This window comes from Corythoichthys intestinalis, chromosome 1 (assembly GCF_030265065.1).
Source record: "Corythoichthys intestinalis isolate RoL2023-P3 chromosome 1, ASM3026506v1, whole genome shotgun sequence".
In the NCBI taxonomy this organism is placed as follows: domain Eukaryota; kingdom Metazoa; phylum Chordata; class Actinopteri; order Syngnathiformes; family Syngnathidae; genus Corythoichthys; species Corythoichthys intestinalis.
In genome coordinates, this window is record NC_080395.1 from 66809808 (window position 1) to 66831839 (window position 22032).

General features: G+C 38.7%; 2 protein-coding genes across 2 annotated transcripts in view; one reads left to right on the plus strand and one right to left on the minus strand.

Annotated features, from left to right (window-relative positions):
- Positions 1-6050, minus strand: part of iqgap1 (IQ motif containing GTPase activating protein 1) — a 141811-nt gene extending 135761 nt beyond the window's left edge. Inside the window, exons 1-2 of the mRNA XM_057836916.1 lie at positions 5757-6050; positions 4495-4597 (exon numbers count right to left, since the gene is read on the minus strand). Of these exons, the coding sequence (XP_057692899.1) occupies positions 4495-4597; positions 5757-5802 (149 nt within the window). The 5' untranslated portion in view covers positions 5803-6050. The remainder of the gene's footprint in view (positions 1-4494; positions 4598-5756) is intronic.
- Positions 6051-19057: 13007 nt separating this feature from the next.
- On the plus strand, positions 19058-21736 carry cartl (cocaine- and amphetamine-regulated transcript-like). The gene is made up of 3 exons (XM_057847151.1): positions 19058-19569; positions 20324-20398; positions 21455-21736. The coding sequence occupies exons 1-3, from the start codon at positions 19432-19434 to the stop codon at positions 21560-21562; spliced, it is 321 nt and encodes a 106-aa protein (XP_057703134.1). The 5' UTR covers positions 19058-19431; the 3' UTR covers positions 21563-21736.
- The last annotated feature ends 296 nt before the right edge of the window (positions 21737-22032 follow it).

Below are 22032 nucleotides of genomic sequence, written 5' to 3' on the forward strand. Positions count from 1 at the left end.
AAATGAAAAGCTCCCAAAATGTATTTTGCGATTTTTTTTTTTTTTTGTCGTCTCTCCCGCAAAAATATCTGGTGCAGCTTAGCCTTGAAAAAATAAACTCTGCTGCTAGCAGCCCCCCTCCTCCACTCCTACCCCAAACTGCCTGAAAAGTGTGGCGCACGAGGATCATTGCTCATGAAGAAGGACAGAAACTTAAGGAGGCGGATTGCCGGCTTAAATGTCGTACAGATCTGTTGTTTAGCAGCATTTTGGATGAGCTGATATGCAACAAAGTCCGCCAATATATTGTTGCCGACTTGGCTGCTACGAACAACCTCGCTTTGACAATAGACAGCTGGACACCCCGGGACGACGCTGAGAGCTATCTCACGGTTACATGATGAACAATGAGTGGCAGATTAAGAGCGCTGGTCTTCAAACTCGGCCTGTTTATGAAAGTCGATTGTCAAATGCTGGTGTTGTGCAGTAATGAGCAGTCGTGACTTCTTTGGCGTTTGTTAACTTTTTTAATGCCCAACAACACTCGCGCGCGCACACACTAGATATCATCAAAAAGCAACCAAGATATGATACGTTAGACCCCCCACCTCCCCCCAAGTCCCATACCATTGGCTGCGTGAGCCCAGAGTGACCATGGGATGCGTAGTCCATATACTACATCGATGTATTAAAAACCTCCATGACTGAATGGAAGTTAGGCAGGCCAAATCAGTCCATACCAGTGACAATAGATAATAGAGGTGTGCATCGACACTGGCCTCACGATTCGATTCGATTACGATTCGGAAGGCCACGATTCGATTCGATTCGGTTCGATTCGGCAATGCATTGCGAGTAGGCCTGAACGATATATCGTTTAAACATCGCCATCGCGATGTGCGCATGCGCAATAGTCCCATCGCAAGGACGTGCGATAGTTTTTTCATTTCATTTTTTTAAATCCACAAACGTTTGTTTTGAGCAAGGAGCGAGAAAGACAGTGCACAGTCTCTCATTCTCTCCAGCTCGCAGTCATCGGCTCCTCCCCCTCCCCTGCTAGAGCGGAGTGGAGGGAGGAGGGGCCGAACAGCAGAGCGGAGGGAGGAGGGGCCGTTTTCAAAGTGAAAGCAAGCAATCAAGCAGCACGTTGAATAGGGAAGACTGTCTCCAAAAGGAGTTTTGGAAGTATTTTGGCTATCGACAAGAATATAAGGAACAAAAAACAGCCCTGTTGACAGTGCCTCGCCATGGTTGCCTCAACAAGAAGTAATCCGTCGAACATGTGGGACCATTTAAAACGCAGGTATCTATGCATTCCTGCTACGAGCTTCCCATCAGAGGCTTTTTAGTACAGGTGGGAACATTGTTACGTGCCAACGTTGTTGTCTCAAGCCTGCAATGGTGGATAAACTAGTAGTCTTGGCCAAAAACCTATGAGACCCAGTTGAGAATTGCTGAGCAAGGAAGGTGGACGATATGCAGACAAATACATAAATTTGGGAGTTAAAATGGTTCTGTTATTCATCAGTTATTTGCTGTTATTCAGTTCAATTATTTACAAGTTCAATTGAGTTTCTGTTTCTTTTATATTTAAATTAACTGTAAATCGTATTTTTCAAATAACTATAGTACAGCTGCACTTAAAGTTTTGATACTTAATATTTTTTAAATATTTTTACAACTTTGTTGCAGTTTTGCAGTTCTATATTGTTATATTTTGTGTAAACAACTCAGGGGACTAATGCACTTGCACTTTTATTTGACAGATTTAATATTTAAGTTCAAATATGTTGACAACTTTATTGTTTTACTGAGGTTCTTATTTATTGTTATAGTTTGTGAACAACTCTTATTTGTCATATTTAATATTTTTGTTCAAATATGTTTACAACTTTGTTGTTATTTTACCGAAGTTGTTATTTATTGTTATATTTTGTCAAAAACTCAGGGGACGAATGCACCTGCTCTTTTATTTGTCATTTAATGTATTTGCTGCTGTTGAAGTGTCAAATATTGTGTTCAAGAAATTATCTATTTTGTGCAGACATGGCTTCCTGGATCCCTTCATAATAATACAGCAATCTTAATCATTCACAAATGAAACGGTATTATATGAATACACTGTGGTCACGGTGTGTCATGCAAAGTATTTCCAAACAGCTATTCAAGTCATCTAGTGAATATTTCTTTAATTTTTTTTTTTTTTTTTTTTTTAACTATCGCAATATAATATCGCAATATATTGCACACCTAAAAAAAATCGCAACAATAGTTTTTTCCAATATCGTTCAGGCCTAATTGCGAGTCATTAAAGCCTGGGATGCATTAAAATTCTAAAGCAAAGCATATTTTTCGTGAATCATGAGCCAACACAAGCGGACAGACACTAAACAACTTTTAATTGGCTCTTGTGCCACTCCTGGTTGAAGTCAAATGAAAATAGTATACTTTCATATATATCTTTTAAAAAAAATCAGATCACAGCATTTAATTAGTGATTTGAATGAGACCAGGGCTTTCTCTTTTTTTTTTTTTTTACACAAAGTAGCAGCCTTTCACACAGTGCAACTTCTGAACTCCTGTGCAAAATCAGTAATAACAGTCACTGTATTTTAGTCACAACGACCCATCAATAAAAATATTCAAGTAAATATTAAAGAAAACGACAAAGAAAATATTGTAGTGCAGCAGCATCTTTATCGCACTATCAATCCAGGGATCAGTTCAGTTGCAAACAAAACATCAACTAAATTGCAATGTAGAACAAAAGCAAAATGTAGGCCTAGCCTATCTTATATCTATAATATTTCTCGCTCCCTCTTTCTCCATTTCAGCCATTGTTATGTTATGTCCTATCTCTCTGCTCTCTCGATTACAACTGCGCTTGTCTGTGACGTTACTCCGGTAAGGAAGCGGATTTGGGTTCCTCGTCCCCCCCTGCATAGAGGTTAGATCTTGTGCCCGAACCCGACCCGACCCGAAATGTATTAATAATAATATTATTTAAATATTAAGAAAACTTGCGTTTTTTTCCTGCCAACTGAGAATTCGTTACGAAAGACACTTTTATTTATGCACACAAAGGCAAATGTGATCCTTTTGAATCTTTTCCTCTGTGTGTCTGTAAAACCGTGTTTTTTGGTTGTTTTTTTTAAATTAAACTTTCCCAGCGTTATTTCGTTGTGTAAATGCTTCTATAAATCTCATAAAAATATGTAGACTATTTAAATATTGAGTAAACTTGCGTTTTTTTTTCTGCCAACTGAGAATTTGTTAGGAAAGACACTTTTATTTATGCACACAAAGGCAAATGTGATCCTTTCGAATCTTCTCCTCTGTGTATCTGTAAAACCGTGTTTTTTTTTTTTAATATTAAACTTTCCCAGCGTTATTTTGTTCAGTAAATGCTGTTATAAATCTCTTAAAAATATGTAGACTATTTAAATATTGAGTAAACTTGCGTTTTTTGTCTGCCAACTGAGAATTTGTTAGGAAAGACACTTTTATTTATGCACACAAAGGCAAATGTGATCCTTTCGAATCTTCTCCTCTGTGTGTCTGCAAAACCGTGTTTTCTTTATATTAAACTTTCCCAGCGTTATTTCGTTGTGTAAAGGCTTTTATAACTCTTATAAAAATATGTAGACTATTTAAACAGTAAGAAAACTTGAAGAAATGAAAATAAATTGCTGCTGCTGCTGTGGTTTTTTTTCCGCATCACTCGGCTCGGGCATGCAAATCTATAGTTAATTGATCTGGCCGGTCGAGCTTCAATACGTGTCGGGTTGGGCTGGAATTTTTTAGGCCCGATCTAACCTCTACGGGCTTGCTTTGAATGTAAAGTAGCTCTCTCTGAGAATAACAATACAAATGGGGAAACCAAATCCATTGCATCACCGGAATTGCGCAGGGAAGATTTTTGAACGTACTTATATGTTTTAAAATGCGCTGAATTGATTCAGCGTGTTGCCCGCATCGAATCTAATCGTCCCTGCCCCGCATCGGGATGCATCGCCGCATCGATTATTGTTGACACCCTTAATAGATAATGCTGCAAATATTGTTAATTCAGTACGTAATACAGATGGACTCGGACCGCTAATAGAATGTTTTGCTCATGTGGTAAACATAACTGCTAAGAGAGCAGTAGCAATCAACAGTGTGCACCGCCTCACTTTACAAACAGTAAAGCTTGTTCTCAGCACTTTTGTACAAAATTTCTTCAGATAAGTAAGAAGTAAACATATAAACATTATGCACTATAATGCATGTTTATATGATGGCATTGTTATTTTTGCTTGTTGGCAAAATAAAAAAAAACAAAACAAAAAAGAACACTTGCATTTTTTGTTTCAGAGCATCAAATGTATTGAATCAAATTGAAAATCGTGTTCCTCGTATCGAAAATCGTACCGAACCATGACTTAACTGTATCGTTGCATCCCTACTCTCAACATTCCAACTCCAAATCTGGTTGTTAGTTGTATGACACAAAATAAGACTTCCAGATCTAACCTTTTGGCCTCTTCAAGATGACACAGATACTCATAGGCCATGTTCTGCTGCCGCCTCTCATCCATCTCCTCTGCCGTGAGTCGCTCGACGCCATCCAGGACAGCTGCCGGGTGAAAAAGAAATGAAAAGATGTATTAAAAACAAGAAACAGATTTGCATGTGTGGGGTTGCAGAATAGACAGTGGAAACAATCTGTGATGAATTTAATGTCATCCACTGCGACATGACCTTTTTTCCACAAACAGCTTCCCTGGTTGCATAATGTTGCCCACTTTCCGCACAGTTTGCTGACTTCTCCATAGTTCCTCACTCTAAGGGAATTTATAAAGGAACCAGGCTCGTTTACTAGTCATCTGTGAAGCTAGTTAACGCAATCGGGCTCCCTGGTGCCTGGTTGTATGCTGTGGCTATGCCTTTTTGCTTATTTATACACCAAATTGCAAAAGGAAAACAATGCCGTGAATGTTTGTGCAGTAATTCTTGCGAGGGTACAGGGCACAGCAGTGTTTCCTAATTATGGGGAGGGGTTGTGTTGAAAGGAAGCGAGCAATACAAAGAGGCCCCTTTTAACTCTTTCTGTGCCATTGACGAGGATAAACGTCCAATCATCTGACTCTTTGAATCCTTCTGCTGTGAATTTTGATGAATTTGTCATTAGTAGACGTCCATTCCATTCAAATGGATTGGACTTCTGTTGTCGTCAATGGCAGCCAATGAGTTAATCATCTTGTCATAAGTAGACAGGCAAAGCAACACACTTGAACTAGTGGCTAATCTAAAAAAAAATAAAATAAAAAAAAGTCAAAGTGGTATGGACATACTGTATGTCTTCCTTGCTGCTAATTTCTTGTCTCCCATACCATTGACACAATGTCTATATAAATTTTGAATGGGAGCTTGATGTGAAACTACTGTAGTGTCTGTGTTTGTTTAAGTGGTAAAAGTAAATACGAACGAAAGATGAAAGAGAAAAAACGGGGCGTGTTGTGCAAAGGATAAAATAAGGCCCGTCTGTCTATCAACACAGGGATTACTGAAAGAAAATGCGGAAGTCAGTTTGGTTGGAACCATGCTGCCGAGACTCTTACGGACCTCCGGTAGGGTGTGAGAGCTCTTCGAAGACACAAATCAAAGACACTTTCCTCAAAAGTAGTTGTTAGTTGTCGGCAGAGCCGTCAAAAAATCATATCTGGAGCTGCTTCCTTAGAATTTGGGGAGAAAGGCCCCCGTTTGACATTGAACAAGGAAAAATGACAACTTACAGCCATATCTTGGCCGCAGTCCGTCCGTCTCTTCTGAAGTTGACATCCTCGTCTTGACAACTGTCCACCTTCTTTACTCCGAGCTCCACTTCAAACTCAGCTTGACTTAAAAGCCACCAAAGCCCGGAGTCCAAAAACCGCGTTAAGCGAAAGAAAACCCACAAGGACCTGTCGGCCCTCTTGTTCCTCCGCTGCACACTTACAGTTGAAACTTTTTTTCCCCCTTCAAACCTCCCTTGTGTCACTGGGTGTGTTCTTCCTAATCCAAAAGTATGCGTTTCAGGAAACGGACTTCTGCGAGCTTTGCCGCGCCAAAGTTGACGGAGCAGCGACCCCTGCTGTCTGTTGCTGGCAGGCGATCACACGAGGGTGGAGCAAACGTCATGCTCGACGCAGTAAAATAGAATGATGAAAGGGCCGTTTGATCATTGCGTGCGGTGGATAAAAGGCGGAGGGATTACCTTTCAATCATCAAACGCAATTTAAACGTAAACCGAGTCCAAGTACATTGGCATCAATAGAATTGACATACATGCCATAGGAAACGCATGGAAATTTTTGGATTTACATGGCTGTCATTGGCATGCCATTGGAAATGAATGGGACAGTTTTTGGCAAATTTAGGGGGAACCGTATTTTTTTTTTTTTTTTTTTAATTCTGTGTACAACTGTTATTGTATGCCCCTCACTGTCCCGGAATTTTTGATGTCCAAATTATGTGATTTGGTCAAAAATTGTAAGACTAGATACATTTTGAAAAAAAAATTTTTTTTTTTAAACTTTAGGGGCTAACGGAAAATTTTTCGGGGTCATTTGAAAAATTCCCTGATTGCGTGCAATGGATGAAAGGCAGAGAATTCACCTTTCAATCATCCAATGCAATTTAAACGTTAATCGAGTCCAAGTACATTGGCATCAATAGAATTGACATACGTGGCCGTCAATGGAATCTGTGTACATTGGCATCAATGCAATGCGAATGCCATAGGAAACGCATGGAAAGATTTAGATTTACATGGCTGTCATTGGCATGCCATTGGAAATGAATGGGACAGTTTTTGGCAAATTTGGGGGGAACCGTAATTTTTTTCAAAATTCTGTGTACAACTGTTACTTTATGCCCCTCACAGTCCCGAACTTTTTGATGTCCAAATTATGTGATTTTGTCAAAAATCTTAGGACTAGATACATTTTGAGGAAAAATGTTTGAAAAGGTTTTTTTTTCCCAGAAAAAAAACTCATGTTTACGGGCGAACAGAAAATTTTTGGGGATGGTTTGAAAAATTCCCTGCGTCGCGTGAAAATTCCGGTCGTTTCAATACTTCAATGGTACTGATCGGTCCAGCGCAGCACTTCTCAAATAGTTGGGCACGGGGGGGGTGGCGCATGTGACCTTGGGGAAACATAATTTTTTTGCCGTATGAGAATAAAGTGTACTTGCACACCAACTCAGTAGGTGGCAGTGGCGCTCTCATTTTCACGGTGTGTGCAGTATTTTTGAACAGAATAAGAGCACACAGAAAAGAATACAGTGGGAGACGAGGACAGACCAGTCTGCTTACTGTGTGTAAAAATGTTTTCAGCGGACAGCGGGAAGCCAAATTCATTAAGATGTCACTTAAAGACATTAGACCCCGATCACATTGTTTTCTCAGCGAAAACGTGCCGAGTATTGCCAGCAATCGTCTCTCTTTGTCAATGTTACAGCAGTAAACCAGCATTCACTGTTCGCATGGTCAGTGCAAATTAAACTCACACCATAGTAAAGGAGCTGATACTTCCTGCAGCAAAAATAAAAACTGTCCCTCTGTCCAATGACACTGTCGTTTAATTTGAATTTATTATTATTAATTGATTTTATTAAGTTTTATTTTTCAGTTATCAAATGGTCAAAAAAGAGCCTCGAGTGTATTTTTACAGTTTGGATGTTACTTTTTTTATTCAGGCAAATTGATGTGCCTTAGCTCTTCTGTTACAGACAGAACAATGTTAATAAAGTTCTACTTTATTTTGAGTTGAGTTTAGATTACTTTTTTCCAGTTAATAAAAAAGGACAAGTTATGCGGAGATGTACTAATAATTTTAGAGACAAATGGTACTAGTTACAGAGGCAGCAGAGTTTGGGGGGGGCGCGAAAAGTTTACGTCTTCTAAGGGGGAGGGGGGGGTCAAAAAATAATTGAGAAGCAGTGGTCTAATGGTTCGGGTTGTGCTGTGCGGCGCACCGAAATAACGCGTAGAAACAGATAAAGAAGAAAAATAAAGTTGAGCAATTTTATTATCTGGGCCTTTGCAATATATAGCCCCATACAGTGCCTTGCAAAAGTATTCGGCCCCCTTGAACCTTGCAACCTTTCGCCACATTTCAGGCTTCAAACATAAAGATATAAAATTTTAATTTTTTGTCAAGAATCAACAACAAGTGGGACACAATCATGAAGTGGAACAAAATTTATTGGATAATTTAAACTTTTTTAACAAATAAAAAACTGAAAAGTGGGGCGTGCAATATTATTCGGCCCCCTTGCGTTAATACTTTGTAGCGCCACCTTTTGCTCCAATTACAGCTGCAAGTCGCTTGGGGTATGTTTCTATCAGTTTTGCACATCGAGAGACTGACATTCTTGCCCATTCGTCCTTGCAAAACAGCTCGAGCTCAGTGAGGTTGGATGAAGAGTGTTTGTGAACAGCAGTCTTCAGCTCGTTCCACAGATTCTCGATTGGATTCAGGTCTGGACTTTGACTTGGCCATTCTAACACCTGGATACGTTTATTTTTTAACCATTCCATTGTAGATTTGGCTTTATGTTTTGATCATTGTCCTGTTGGAAGATAAATCTCCGTCCCAGTCTCAGGTTTTGTGCATATACCAACAGGTTTTCTTCCAGAATGTTCCTGTAATTTGGCTGCATCCATCTTCCCGTCAATTTTAACCATCTTCCCTGTCCCTGCTGCAGGCCCAAACCATGATGCTGCCACCACCATGTTTGACAGTGGGGATGGTGTGTTCAGGGTGATGAGCTGTGTTGCTTTTACGCCAAACATATCGTTTTGCATTGTGGCCAAAAAGTTCAATTTTGGTTTCATCTGACCAGAGCACCTTCTTCCACATGTTTGGTGTGTCTCCCAGGTGGCTTGTGGCAAACTTTAAACGAGACTTTTTATGGATATCTTTGAGAAATGGCTTTCTTCTTGCCACTCTTCCATAAAGGCCAGATTTGTGCAGTGTACGACTAATTGTTGTCCTATGGACAGACTCTCCCACCTCAGCTGTAGATCTCTGCAGTTCATCCAGAGTGATCATGGGCCTCTTGGCTGCATCTCTGATCAGTTTCTCCTTGTTTGAGAAAAAAGTTTGGAAGGACGGCCGGGTCTTGGTAGATTTGCAGTGGTCTGATGCTCCTTCCATTTCAATATGATGGCTTGCACAGTGCTCCTTGAGATGTTTAAAGCTTGGGAAATCTTTTTGTATCCAAATCCAGCTTTAAACTTCTCCACAACAGTATCTCGGACCTGCCTGGTGTGTTCCTTGGTTTTCATAATGCTCTCTGCACTTTAAACAGAACCCTGAGACTATCACAGAGCAGGTGCATTTATACGGAGACTTGATTACACACAGGTGGATTCTATTTATCATCATCGGTCATTTAGGACAACATTGGATCATTCAGAGATCCTCACTGAACTTCTGGAGTGAGTTTGCTGCACTGAAAGTAAAGGGGCCGAATAATATTGCACGCCCCACTTTTCAGTTTTTTATTTGTTAAAAAAGTTTAAATTATCCAATAAATGTTGTTCCACTTCACGATTGTGTCCCACTTGTTGTTGATTCTTGACAAAAAAATTAAATTTCATATCTTTATGTTTGAAGCCTGAAATGTGGCGAAAGGTTGCAAGATTCAAGGGGGCCGAATACTTTTGCACTGCACTGTATAAAAATCCATCATGCATTGTTCTGCTTTTACGTGGTATGCGAAAAAGTTGCACACTAATGGGCAGTGGTCGGTAGGAACGCATTATACCGTATTGGCCCAAATATAAGACGGTGTTTTTTGCATTGAAATAAGACTGAAAAAGTGGGGGTCGTCTTATACCTAGAGGCGTCACGTCCCATTAGGCAAACCAGGCAATTGCCTAGGGCCCCTAGCCAGCAGGGGCCCCCAGAGGGCCAGCAGATTTAGCACACGCAGCTTTTCTGCACTGTCGCAGCGACAAGTGTAGGGAGTGTTTCAATACCATGGAATCATTTGGCAGATTATTTAACGATTCTGTTATCAATCCCAATCAGCACGAACCATGTCACGTAGATTATAGATGTTTAAGAAAGTCCAATCAGCTATTAATACCACATGATTGTTTAAAGAGTGACTCCCCAAGTACTCTCTGGAAACTCCTTGCCGAGTTGTTTTACTTTGATTTTCACAGGCCACCTCATTATTCATGTGACTACTTAAAGAAATTGTGATTTTTCCAAAAAAGTTTATTAACCCATTAACACCTAAGCCTATTTTGGCCGAATTTGCCTGCCTTTGATGTTGCTTTTATATTTCAAAGAACAAATTGTTCACAATTGCCAGGTTGGGTCCCTTTTTGTTAGGACACCATAACCTCCATGTCCAAACTGTTGTTTTCTTCACTGACCAATTATAATCAACATTTTGAACCCCAAAAGACAACAAAATCCCAAAATCTTTTTTCAAAATTTGTCATGTTGCTATCCCATTGACAACCAAACATGCTCTACCAACCGTTTTGAAGCTTGATAATACTTATTCAACTTGTTAGCATAAACATTCAGTAGGAAAAGATAAGACTGAATAGTTTTGTGCTTGACAATTCAACATAAACAGCAGGTATGGTTATAGGCGGTTTTGGCCTTTACACATACTATGGTCAAAACAGGTTATATACAGTGCAAAATAGTGAGAATTAAAAAAAATAAATAAATAAAAAGATATATAAATCATCTAACAAAAAGGGTTTAGAGGATCTCTCTTTGTGAGGTTAGGTGTTGTACCCATCACCTTTTCAAAAGTATATACATGCAATCAAACTTCTCGAACACACCCATCTATATACTTTCCCTAGGTGGCGCCTCGCTCGGCAGTTTATTAAAAATGTTCACATTAGGTTCGTTCTTCTTGCCCTCACAACGGCTTTTGGGATATGTAGTCTTTCGTGCTGCTTTCGGTTTTAAAAAAGGACAAGAAATGATGGAAATATGGAGATAAACACATGGTCCATGCAGCGTTTTAATGCTTATTTATGAGTGCAATAAAACTATAAAACTCAAATTATCTCCCGTTCTACTTGGTCGATTGACTTCAAATAAAAACTGTTGTGGACATCAACTTCCGCACTTTCAAATGAGAGCTACCAGCGGCACGTGGGTGACGTAAGTACAGCGTGACGAGGGTTCAAAGATGATATGCGTAAACACGTCGCCACCGACACGTTCGGTGTTAAAGGGTTAATGGGTCTATCGTATTCCTCGTCGAATACTCTATAAGAAAAATATAACATATATGCATCTAAAATAATCCCAAACAATTTTATTAGCAAATGTAACACTCATTTCGGTCAGTAGTCCACCATCGATCAGTAGTCCCACCATAATTTGAATTTGGTGTGTCGTAGGGCCAATCTGACTACTCATTTCACACAAAGGAATATACCTCCACATCCAATGTTGGTATTTTTGTGTTGCTACTCTTTCTTCTATTGCTCCAAGTCCAACTGTCCCCCTAACTTGCACACGCTCGAAGGGCCCCATGTTGCTTGTTGCCTGGGGCCCCCGGGGACCCTTGCTACGCCTCTGCTTATACCCGACGTTATACCCATTCACGACGCTAGATGGCGCCAGATATCATTGAAGCGATGTTCTGTCATGACAGATCTCAGCTACTCTCAAGTTTAACCAGTTTGCATTATTTTATTGCATTGTTTTTCCTTATTCAGGTTTGTTTCAAGTCTACAGTTACAGTTAGACTTCACTTTGGTGGTTAATGCAGTTATTGCAATTTTGTTGTTTTATCATAATAGATTGGTGATTTACATTTCAAAAACAAGAAGCCATTCATTTACGAATGTGAGTGCACTATAGTTTACATATTTAAATGTTCAAATATTAAGATTTGAATAAGGCAAAATAACATGCTTTTTCCCTCAAATATATTGTTATAATCATTTGTTTCAGATGTACTGTAATTATTTTCTGTGTAAAAATTAATTTGGTGTTCAAAAAGTCTTTTTTCAAACTTGAGTCTTGAAAAAGAGTGGGTCGTCTTATAATCAGGGCCGTCCTATATTCGGGCCAATACAGTATGTACTCCGTTATATTTACTCGAGTAACCTTTTGAGAAAAATGTACTTCTAAGGGTCGTTTTACTAAGCTCCACTACTTTGGGCTACACAAGTCGTTACATTGTTCCTCTTTATTCTACATATTAGCTTTTATTAGTTTTTTTGCCAGCGATGCCAAGTGTAGCTCTACCAATTTCACCAATGAGACATCGCAACAATAATCACATGACCCCATTACACGAATCAGACTCAAGCTTGCCGTTCTATGATTACACCAGCCTGCTTAATTTCATGGCATCTTTAAAGCACTGTAAAAATGAAGTATTTGACATACTAGAGTACTGGGTTCAACATGACTCGAAACCGCGGGATTAAACCTCTCTCCCAGTTTTTATTTGACACCGATTGACTACGGAAAAACGGAGATATGATCCTTGTAATTTCATAATAGTAACCATGAATCTATTCAAACTAGGAACTATCTTCTCCACTAGAGGGCACTCATGCTCTATGGAAGAATAGTGCTCCATTTCTGTCTTTTTTTCTCTCTCATCAGAATTCAATGATGTTTTTATTTTTTTGCATTTCTTTGGCTTAATGCAGTTATGTAATAGGTTGTTGTATAGTATCATAATAGCAACAGTTCATAAAGATAAGTTTGTGCTGAGAGAAAAAAAATACTATTGTTTAAATAAATAAATAAATAAGCAGTTACTCACAATGTTACTCATTACTTGAGTGTTCTTTTCACTGGATACTTTTTTACTTGAACTTGACTAGATTTTTTGGATGACAACTTTTACTTGAGTAATATTATTTTGAAGTAACGCTACAAGAATAAAATTTTTGGCTACTCTACCCACCACTGCTAATGGGACATTTTTGCCGTCCAATTATAACAACTACTTTATACTCCAACAGATGACATCTGCACAGCTCGGGCTATCATTGAAGGAGTCGGACTAATGGAATTTTAAAATGTCACCTTAAATGTTGTGGCATATCGTAGTCAACTATAGTGCAAACAGGCAGCTAGAGTACTTGTTAATGGACCTTAACTCATTGCCTGCCATTAGAGCGCCAACTCATGTAAACTAGGATGTCTGGCTGTGAATGCTCATCATTTAGTGCCATTGATGACCGTTTTGACTTGAGGTGCCAGCCCTCCCGCTCAAAATGGATTAGACGTCAAGTGCTGTCAATGGCAGGCACTGACTTAAAATGGATATTGAGCTGATATTCACCCACAGGTCATATACAAAGGCCGAAATTGGCGTTATCAGTGAAGGAATAAATCTACTGTGCTTCAATTGTGCTGTATTGTCTAACTAAATTTTAAAAAATGGTACTAGTACATGGATATCGGATAAATGCTGAGACAGCATTATGAGAAGCCATTTTCGCATTTATTAGATATCAAGGAAATCGAATTGATTGATGATTTATTCAGTCTAAAGGAATCAGTGTTATTTCACCATTAAAGATATCAAGAGTGTTAAAGCCTAAAGACAAACTGACATCATGTCCTTTGAATGTTACAGGAAAGCAGGAGTCCCGGGAGAAAACATGAACATAGAAACATATAAGACAACACAGGTTTAAACTATAGTAACTTATGGGCAGTTGATGATTGTGATGCCACGCATACAGTCTTTTTTTTTTTTCAAGCATTCTTACCCATAATTATAGGTTCTATTTTTTTGTTTAAGGATCCCATGACACCTTTTTAATTGTTGCCCTCTAGATTACAGGCTACTCTGTATCATGGTAGGTTTTCTAATCATCTGCTTCTCTGACTGTTTACATATAATTCAATTCATGTTAGGCTTGATGTGGTGCCCTCGTTGGACCCTGCCAATGGTCGTTGTGCTGGTTCTGCCGGTGGGGTCGCAGGGTGTTGCTTTTGGGTAGGGTTCCTTTCCTGCCCTAGGCCTTGTCAGTACTGATTGCTAGTTAATGGTAGGGAACCTATAAAAGATCTGCTAACCATATTCACATTTACATTACACAGTTAGATTCTCTATTCAATATCCATGTTTTTGAGAGAATGTGATTAAATTTGATGGAAAGTCACCTGCTATTTTTTATCCTTACTAATACTGTTGCACCAATACTTTATTTTGTGTGTGCGGTTTTCTTTGAAAATTGACAAGTAATGATTTCTGCCGAAAATTAAATAAAAATCTTAAGTTGACTGTTAATCACGCAAATAACTTTTACCCTCACAGTGCTTTTTCTACAGATTTGTTACTGATTGGCCATTTCTCTTGCTCTGTTGCAAGCTTATGAGGTTCATTTTCTTCGAACCAGTTATTGATGGTAGCAATTATCATGGAGGCTAATGTGATTGGTGGCGCATCAAGCGAGACCCTGTGAGGGATTTACTGCTGTCATTACCCAAAGGCAAAAGTGTAATCACGCTAAACCAGTCTCGTGAGTACTCTAATATTACAAGTGTATGGAAGTTTTTTTTTGTTTTTTTTTTTAAAGTAGGTGGCAAATATCCTTTTATTACAAGATGGACAAAACACTTTTTTTTTGTTTCTTTTAATAAAACAACGATTTATTTTTAAAATTTTCATCTACAGTAAATGACATAGCTGAAGTTTGCAATCATATGAGGATTTCTATAATTATTCTTAGTTACTTCTTCATTACATATTCAAACGCAGAGGAATTAAGAGAAAGCAAAGCTTCATTGTTGCATCCATCTCATGAAAACATGTACAGAATTGAAAAAGCACGAAAGGCTGAACTAATACATAACTGCTAATAGATATAAACGCAGAGATGGATAAACTGATCCATCATTTGCCTGGCACGGCCAGACTTCTCCCTGTATTTTTCAAACACCGTAAGAAGAGTCTGGGACCCAGCTCCCTAATGGCCTCTCGAGCCTGAACGAAATCATCCGTGCAATCAGATTCGTTTATTTCCGTGACGTGTTCTTAACGAGCAACATCACTCTTGCGCATTGGAAGTCGTCTCCACAACAACACAGATGGCGAACGGGAGAGCCGAGAATATGTTCCAATCCGCGATAACTTCAGTTTTAAATGAGCAAAAACACATCGTGTCGCTAAAACCAACAGTCTGTCTCGTGCTAGCCTTGTTGAATAAACTTCTCCGATCTCCTTGTGTGTTTATTTCGAAGCTCTAGAGTTTCTTGTCGCTTTACCAACTTCACATCTGCCCGTCACTTATTGGTCCACTCCGCTGTCTGTTTGCTGGCTTGCTCCGCCCTGGAAATTTGATCCGCGGAACAGTCGCCAGACTCTATCGCTGGAACAGCAGTGAGTCTGGAGTTCCAGGCAAATCCATGAAAGGCTGCTCCACCTCTGGATGCAATCGTGAAGTATTAACTTCTGTAAATCTCGTTGTGTCTAAATAAAAAATGAATAAATAACAAAGTGCAATTATAATAATAGCAAAAATTAAACACTTTATATTGTCAGATAACGATGGACTATTTTCAATGGGTTTAATCAGTTACATTAAGTAATACACCAGCTTTAGTTTTATTGAGTTCATTTTGTCTACACTTATAGATTTGTTGAATTTTTCTTTTATCCCTAGAACAATTCTTTTAGGTTGTTTTATCTACCTGACATGTTTCGGCGACTACTTCTGCCTTCATCAGAGTGTCACAGATGTTGTTGTGACGAGTCTTTATCAGCTGATGGATGAAGGCGTGACTCATCTGTCAGATTTGACAGTTGAGTCACACCCTCTGCTGACCATTCACTCTTCCAGGATACTGGTCCAGGTAGTTGAGAGCATGTAAGCCCCCTCGTCCCTGTTGATGGCCCTCAGGCCCCGCTTTTTGTGATTTCAATGGCCCTCCCTGATCCAGCGCTGATGTTTGTTTTCTTCGGTGCAGATGAATCTGGCCTTTTCCCAGTCCATAATGTGGTTTTCCCTTTTGCTATGGTCAGTGATGGCTGACTTTTGGTGTTCCTGTTGCGCTTGTTCTTTTATTGCCCTTGTTTGTCTTATTGCTGTCTCCTTCTCACACTCCTTCTTGTGTTCTGTTTTTCTTGTAGTAAAGCTCCTCCCTGTCTCCACGATGTATGATTTATTTCATGATTTGTATGGAATTTCATATATGGAGTTGCAATTGTTTGAGAAAGGTGGGAAGTTGGATTTTTCCAACCTCCGACCAGGAAAAATGTGTAAAGCCTGGAACCATTACCTATGGTCTGATGAGACGGGCGGGCTTTCTTGTGTACCGTCTTCAGAAGAGGCTTCCTCCTGGGGTGACAGCCATGCACACTAATTTGATGTAGAGTGTGGCGTATGGTAGCACTAACAGGCTGACCCACCACCTCTTCAATCTTTGCAGCAATGCTGATAGCACTCCTGTAACGAGTCACATGATATTTTGGAGGGAAAATGACAAGTAGTACTCAATTTGGACATTTAGGGATGTACGTTTTTTTCAAAGGGGTGTACTCACTTTTGTTGCCAGGAATTTAGATATTAATGGCTATATTTTGAGTTATTTTGAGGGGGAAATAAATTAACTATTACATAAACTGCACACAGACGACTTTTCATTGTGTCAAAGTGTCATTTTGTCAGTGTTGTCCTATGAAAAAATATACTTAAATATCAGCAGAAATGCGTGCATTCACTTTAATGATATACTGTACCTGACATATTTACAGACACCATTTTTTTCATTGTGACGTAATTTTTTTTAAAGTTTAAAATATGGGAATAATTTTTTTAAGTTGTTTTTTTTAACTGAAATATTAGACATCAATTAATGATTCTAAGCTAAAAATGACAGACATTTTGAATAATAAATATAATAACTTACCTTCTTTTTATGGCTAGGGTGAAACAAAAGCGGTTGCGCGATGTCTCTAAATGGGGGTTTCCAGGGTAAAACGGACAAATTAAAAATAGTTTGGGGGCCTATGTGCCATGAATCTGCTATGGCAGCATATAGACATATTGTTTTATCAAACACAACAGTTCTTTTGGCTTAAAATACAGCGGTTTATTTTATAGACGAGTGCAACAGCAGAAACTGCTTTTTCAGTCTTGTCTGTTTTTTTGCCATGTATAAAACGCCCTTCCATGCAAACCTAAAATAACAGATACCATTTTTTATTAAAGTCCTTTTTGTGTTTAATTAAAAACAAAAAATGAATAACCTTTTATATAAGCAAATAAGCAGAGTATATTTGCATGTGTTATATTTTTAATATATTTAATAAAACAACAAATGAGATTTTTTATTTTGTTTTTTTAATTTAAAGAAATGTGGAAAAGAAAAAAAAGAAACCAAGTGGTTTTTTTGTTCTGTTTTTGCAAATAAAATAATTACGACTAACTCATTGTCATGATTTATGTCCATTTCTTTTAAAGTGGGACGACTGTCTGTGAATGCTCATCTTTCTTGAGGATATCCATCCCATTTTGATTGGAAGGATTGGCAGTGATAATTCGCCCCCACTGCAGTCAATAATAGACCCAGGGGGTTAAAAAAATAAAGAACATATTTGTTCAGTTGCCTCTGGTAAATGGTGAATTCTTTTTTTTATTAATATTTCTTTTTTGTTATCATTTGAGCTAAAATTATATGCCATTAAATTTCTAATTAAATTTTGCACTGATTACTGTTGGCTAAAAATTACAAATTTGTTGCTTCACATGGCGATTGTCATATTGTTTATAAAAAAATAATAATAATAATAATCGTGGTTATGATGTTGGCCCTTATTTTTGTGTCACTAGCTACTACAAATACAATCATGACAATAAAAAGCGTATTTATTATCAATACTGTAAAAATATAATATTTAATGAGCCTACATCAGTTGTTCTTAACCTGGGTTCGATCAAACGCCAGGGGTTCGATCAAACCCCAGGGCTTCGGTGAGTCAGTCTAAGGCAGGGGTAGGCAAACCGGTCCTCTAGGGCCGTTGTGGGTCCTGGTCTTTGTTCCAACTGATCCAGCACAGATACCGTAGTTTGACCAACGCGGTTTCAGCAGAAATGAGAAGCACCTGACTGCAGTCGACTGATTACACTTGTAAAACAGTAGGTTGGTGAAAAGTTGTCCTCTTAATGGGTTGCAACAAAAACCCGCACCCACTGCAGCCCTTTGTGGAATAGTTTGCCCAACCCCGGTCTAAGGGGTTTGGTGAAGGTTAAGACACGCAGAGCCCTATTTTTGGATGCTGACTAAATCTAGGCAAAGGCGTTTTAGACCAGGTTTTGGACTGGTCTGTCCCCAATTTACAGGCTTTATTCCAATTCTTTCAACTGCTAGTCTTAGAGAAACTGGTTTGCTCAGTGGAAGGTTGACTCTCACTTGGTATGAGGATGTACAACAGATTTACAGGTAATGTGCACTGCGTTTATATATATTTAAAAAATAATAAAAAAAAAAAATTTAAAAAAAAAACATTTACGTCACATTTTACGCTATGAAAAAAGTATAAGGATGTGACAGAATGAAAATGTCTACATATTGGATTTGGGAGAAGAGTCTAGTTTTTTTTTTTTTTTTTTTTTTTTTTAACATAATGACTTTTTGTGCAAATTTGGCAATCATTTTGTACGGAGTTTTTCATTAAATTTGGTACCATTTGAGATGTAAACATGACAGAAACCGCACGGTTAAGGTTAATGCAACCAAGCAGGTTTAATGTTTAACAATACAAAATATATTCCCCCAAATTGAAATGAAAAAAATTAAGATATGCGCATTGGGCCAGTCTTGGTTTAGTGCTCTGATGATGCTGCAAGCATAAAGATAAAAATATACATTTTGGCTTGTTTAAAAATATGCTGTCTAAATGAGAAGAAATTCAAATAGAAATTCACGTGAGTTTTAGCTTGCTTGCTAGCTTAGATATATCGATTTTGAATTTGGGGGGGGGGGGGGGGGGGGGAAGAAAAAAAAATTCTAATTCCAAAGGGTTCGGTTAATGCACATGTGAAACACACGGGGTTCGGTACCTTTAGCAACGTTAAGAGCCACTGGCCTACATGCTGAACGCCGTCGGCTATAGGACCACTGCAAAGAATTCGATGTGTTTTTGACAAATTGTAAAATGTATTTTTCTTCTTCTTCTTCTATGCGTTGGTTTAATTAAATAGTAAAGCGGAATAAACATGACGGCTATCTGACGGCGTCCATTCCGCCGTCTTTGGCCCATCCACGCCAAATCGCTCCGTGCACACAACACATTTCATCCTGCCGCAGTGGCCTTTCGGGCGGGGCCACAAGTCGGTATAAGAGGGCAGAAATCATCCGATGGGTGGACAGTCACACGTGAACCTGCTCCGAGACTTGCCCCGCCTCCACTTTCGTTTCGACCCCGGCGCTCCTACGTCCAACCAACCGGGCCAGAGCCATGGAGAGTTCCGCTGTTCTCCGAGGGCTGCTGGCGTTCAGCCTTCTGGTCGTCTCGTGTCACGGTCAGACGTCGCAGGAATTGTCTGTTGAGGACTTGGATGGAGACAGAAGCGAACTTGCAGCAGACAGAGACTTGGTCAGTATAACTTAAGCAGTTTACTTTATCCTTGCATTGACAACATTAGACGTCCAATTCATTTAAACTGGGAGGAGCGAACGTGAAAGCTTATCTTTCAGGTTCATTCACATGAATTGGACGCCTAGCGTCGTCAATGGCAGCCAATGATTAAAGATGATTTCACTCCCGTTAACTTGTTGTGAGTTCCTTTTTTTCGTAAATGACGCACTGTAATTACTCGAGATATTGTTTTGTCTGATTGTGAATTTGAGTAGTAAAAGTCTGTGATAATTTGTATATAGTTAAGAAATACCAAATGGCCCCAAATACTCATACTTTGTCTCAATACAATGAATACTCAGTGCTATAACTATGGTCATTTATAGTTTTATATGGATTGATGTCATGACAATAATAGTTTGAAATTTTTAACCATTAAAGCGGGGGGTGTGGGTGGGGGGTGGGGGTGGGGGGTCAGAAATATGGTCAGTATTTAATGACTTTTCTCCAAAACAACCTCCCACATTAAATTTATGCCATTTCCAAGCATGAAAATGGATAAACCATATATGCTGTAAAATAAAAATTAAAAATTAATCATGGACGGCATGAAAACAGTTTTACATGAGATAGTGTCAAATATTTTTACTTTAAGTGCAGCTCACAGATCAATTATGAATTCGATTGTGTTGTGTGACATGCTATTTTGATTTCAGACTTTATTATGCATGTTTAGTCAATTAACATGTATTCTGTTGATCTTGCTGAGCAGGTCGAAGCTCTGGATGTTTTGCTGGGCAGGATGCATAATCGGATTTCCACAGAGAAGAGAGGCAGTATCCCGCTGGTAACGAAATTATTAACACATTTATGCAAATGAGCTCATAATACAAATCCACCTTGTTTTCTGTAATGAAAGGCTGAGTCTGATGTAGTGACCTGGTAGTCAATGCTCATTTGGTGCGTTGCAGTTCATTCATCATTTCGCTGTCGCTAATTAAACCCCAAGTCGCCTGCCTAATTAAAAGATAAAGTAAACAAACGAAAGAGTTTCTGGGCACAATTACAGAACAACTTAGATTGCTTTCCATATTAAATTAGCTGAGCAAGAAGAAAAAAAAGTAGACAGTCTTTCGATCCTCTCGATAGAAATACGGTACAAGCACAACTTAGTTTCAAATAGAGCAGGTGAAGAAGAATCTGTTGTTTCATGAAACAATGCATGAAATTACTGTATTTTCCGCACTGATTATAAGGCGCACCTTCAATGAATGACATATTTTAAAACTTTTTCCATATATAAGGCGCACCCCATTATAAGGTGCATAGAATAAACGCTACAGTATAGGCTGGGGTTATTTTATGCATCCATGATTAGACGGTGTTGCGCTAAACGGAATGTCAACAAAACAGCAACACAACAGAAAGGTAAAACATGTAGTGCAACATTTATGTCACATAGTGGGGGGGAACTTTTTTCTTTTCCACAGTCACCCTTTTTGTGTTAGATGGGTATATTATGATAGTGTTATTTGTGGTTTTCTTATTATAATGGTGCAATTTTGTAAGTACGTTTTTGTTTGCAAATTTGTATAAAACTGTCAAAAAAAAAAAACTGTTGCGGCTTAGTATCGATTCATATATAAAGCACACCGGATTATAAGACGCACTGTCGGCTTTTGAGAAAATTTAGGTCTCTTAGGTGCGCCTTATAGTGCAGAAAATACAGTAGTTCTATTTCCTAAATTCTGAAGTGAAAATCAACATATTGAACCAAGTCATCTGAAATTGTGAACATGTTGACTACAGAACAGTTCCTTGCTATAAAATGTAAAACAGCCTTATTACAAAAAAAACAAACAAATGTTCTTCTTTTCTTTGGTTGTCTTGTGCTCTTCTTTAGTGCGGGATGGGTGACCGGTGTGCCATGAAGTTCGGGCCACGAATTGGAAAGCTCTGCGACTGTGGCAGAGGAGCCAACTGCAATTCTTACCTGCTCAAGTGCATCTGAGCTTCTCTCGGTTTGAAAATCCTGTCTGCAGGAAGGATGCACATTTTTAGACCACAAATCTTGATTCAGCTGTTGGCCTGCAGTGCCCTCGCTAAACATACCTTATACATTGTAGATGTTTTCACAAATTTTCAGCATGATTTAGTGGCGTGTGTACTCTTCAGGTTGTATTGTATGAACGTTTCACAAATCAATAAAGAAACTCATTATCATTGGTTGCCTTTATTTTCATATAGTTTTCCCACTGTGCTGTTTTGTGTGTTTTAACACCACCCAATTCCACGGAGATTTCAGAAGCAAAGGTTATTGTTTCATGTTGATTCATCTTAAAAGAGAAGGATCTGCACACACACAAAAAAACAATGAGCCCCAAATGAGTCTCAAAAGAAACCTTGATTCAAATTTTGCTCTGGCTTTCAAATTAGAAGAAGACACCCTCACTTCCTGTCGTCTTTTTTTGTGCCAAACAT

What these genes read in the sequence shown, in the direction of transcription:
- cartl (XM_057847151.1), top strand. Translation starts at nt 19,432, where the DNA reads ATGGAGAGTTCCGCTGTTCTCCGAGGGCTGCTGGCGTTCAGCCTTCTG. An exon ending in TTGCAGCAGACAGAGACTTG is followed by an intron (nt 19,570 to 20,323) that starts GTCAGTATAACT and finishes CTTGCTGAGCAG; the next exon opens with GTCGAAGCTCTGGATGTTTT. An exon ending in AGAGAGGCAGTATCCCGCTG is followed by an intron (nt 20,399 to 21,454) that starts GTAACGAAATTA and finishes GCTCTTCTTTAG; the next exon opens with TGCGGGATGGGTGACCGGTG.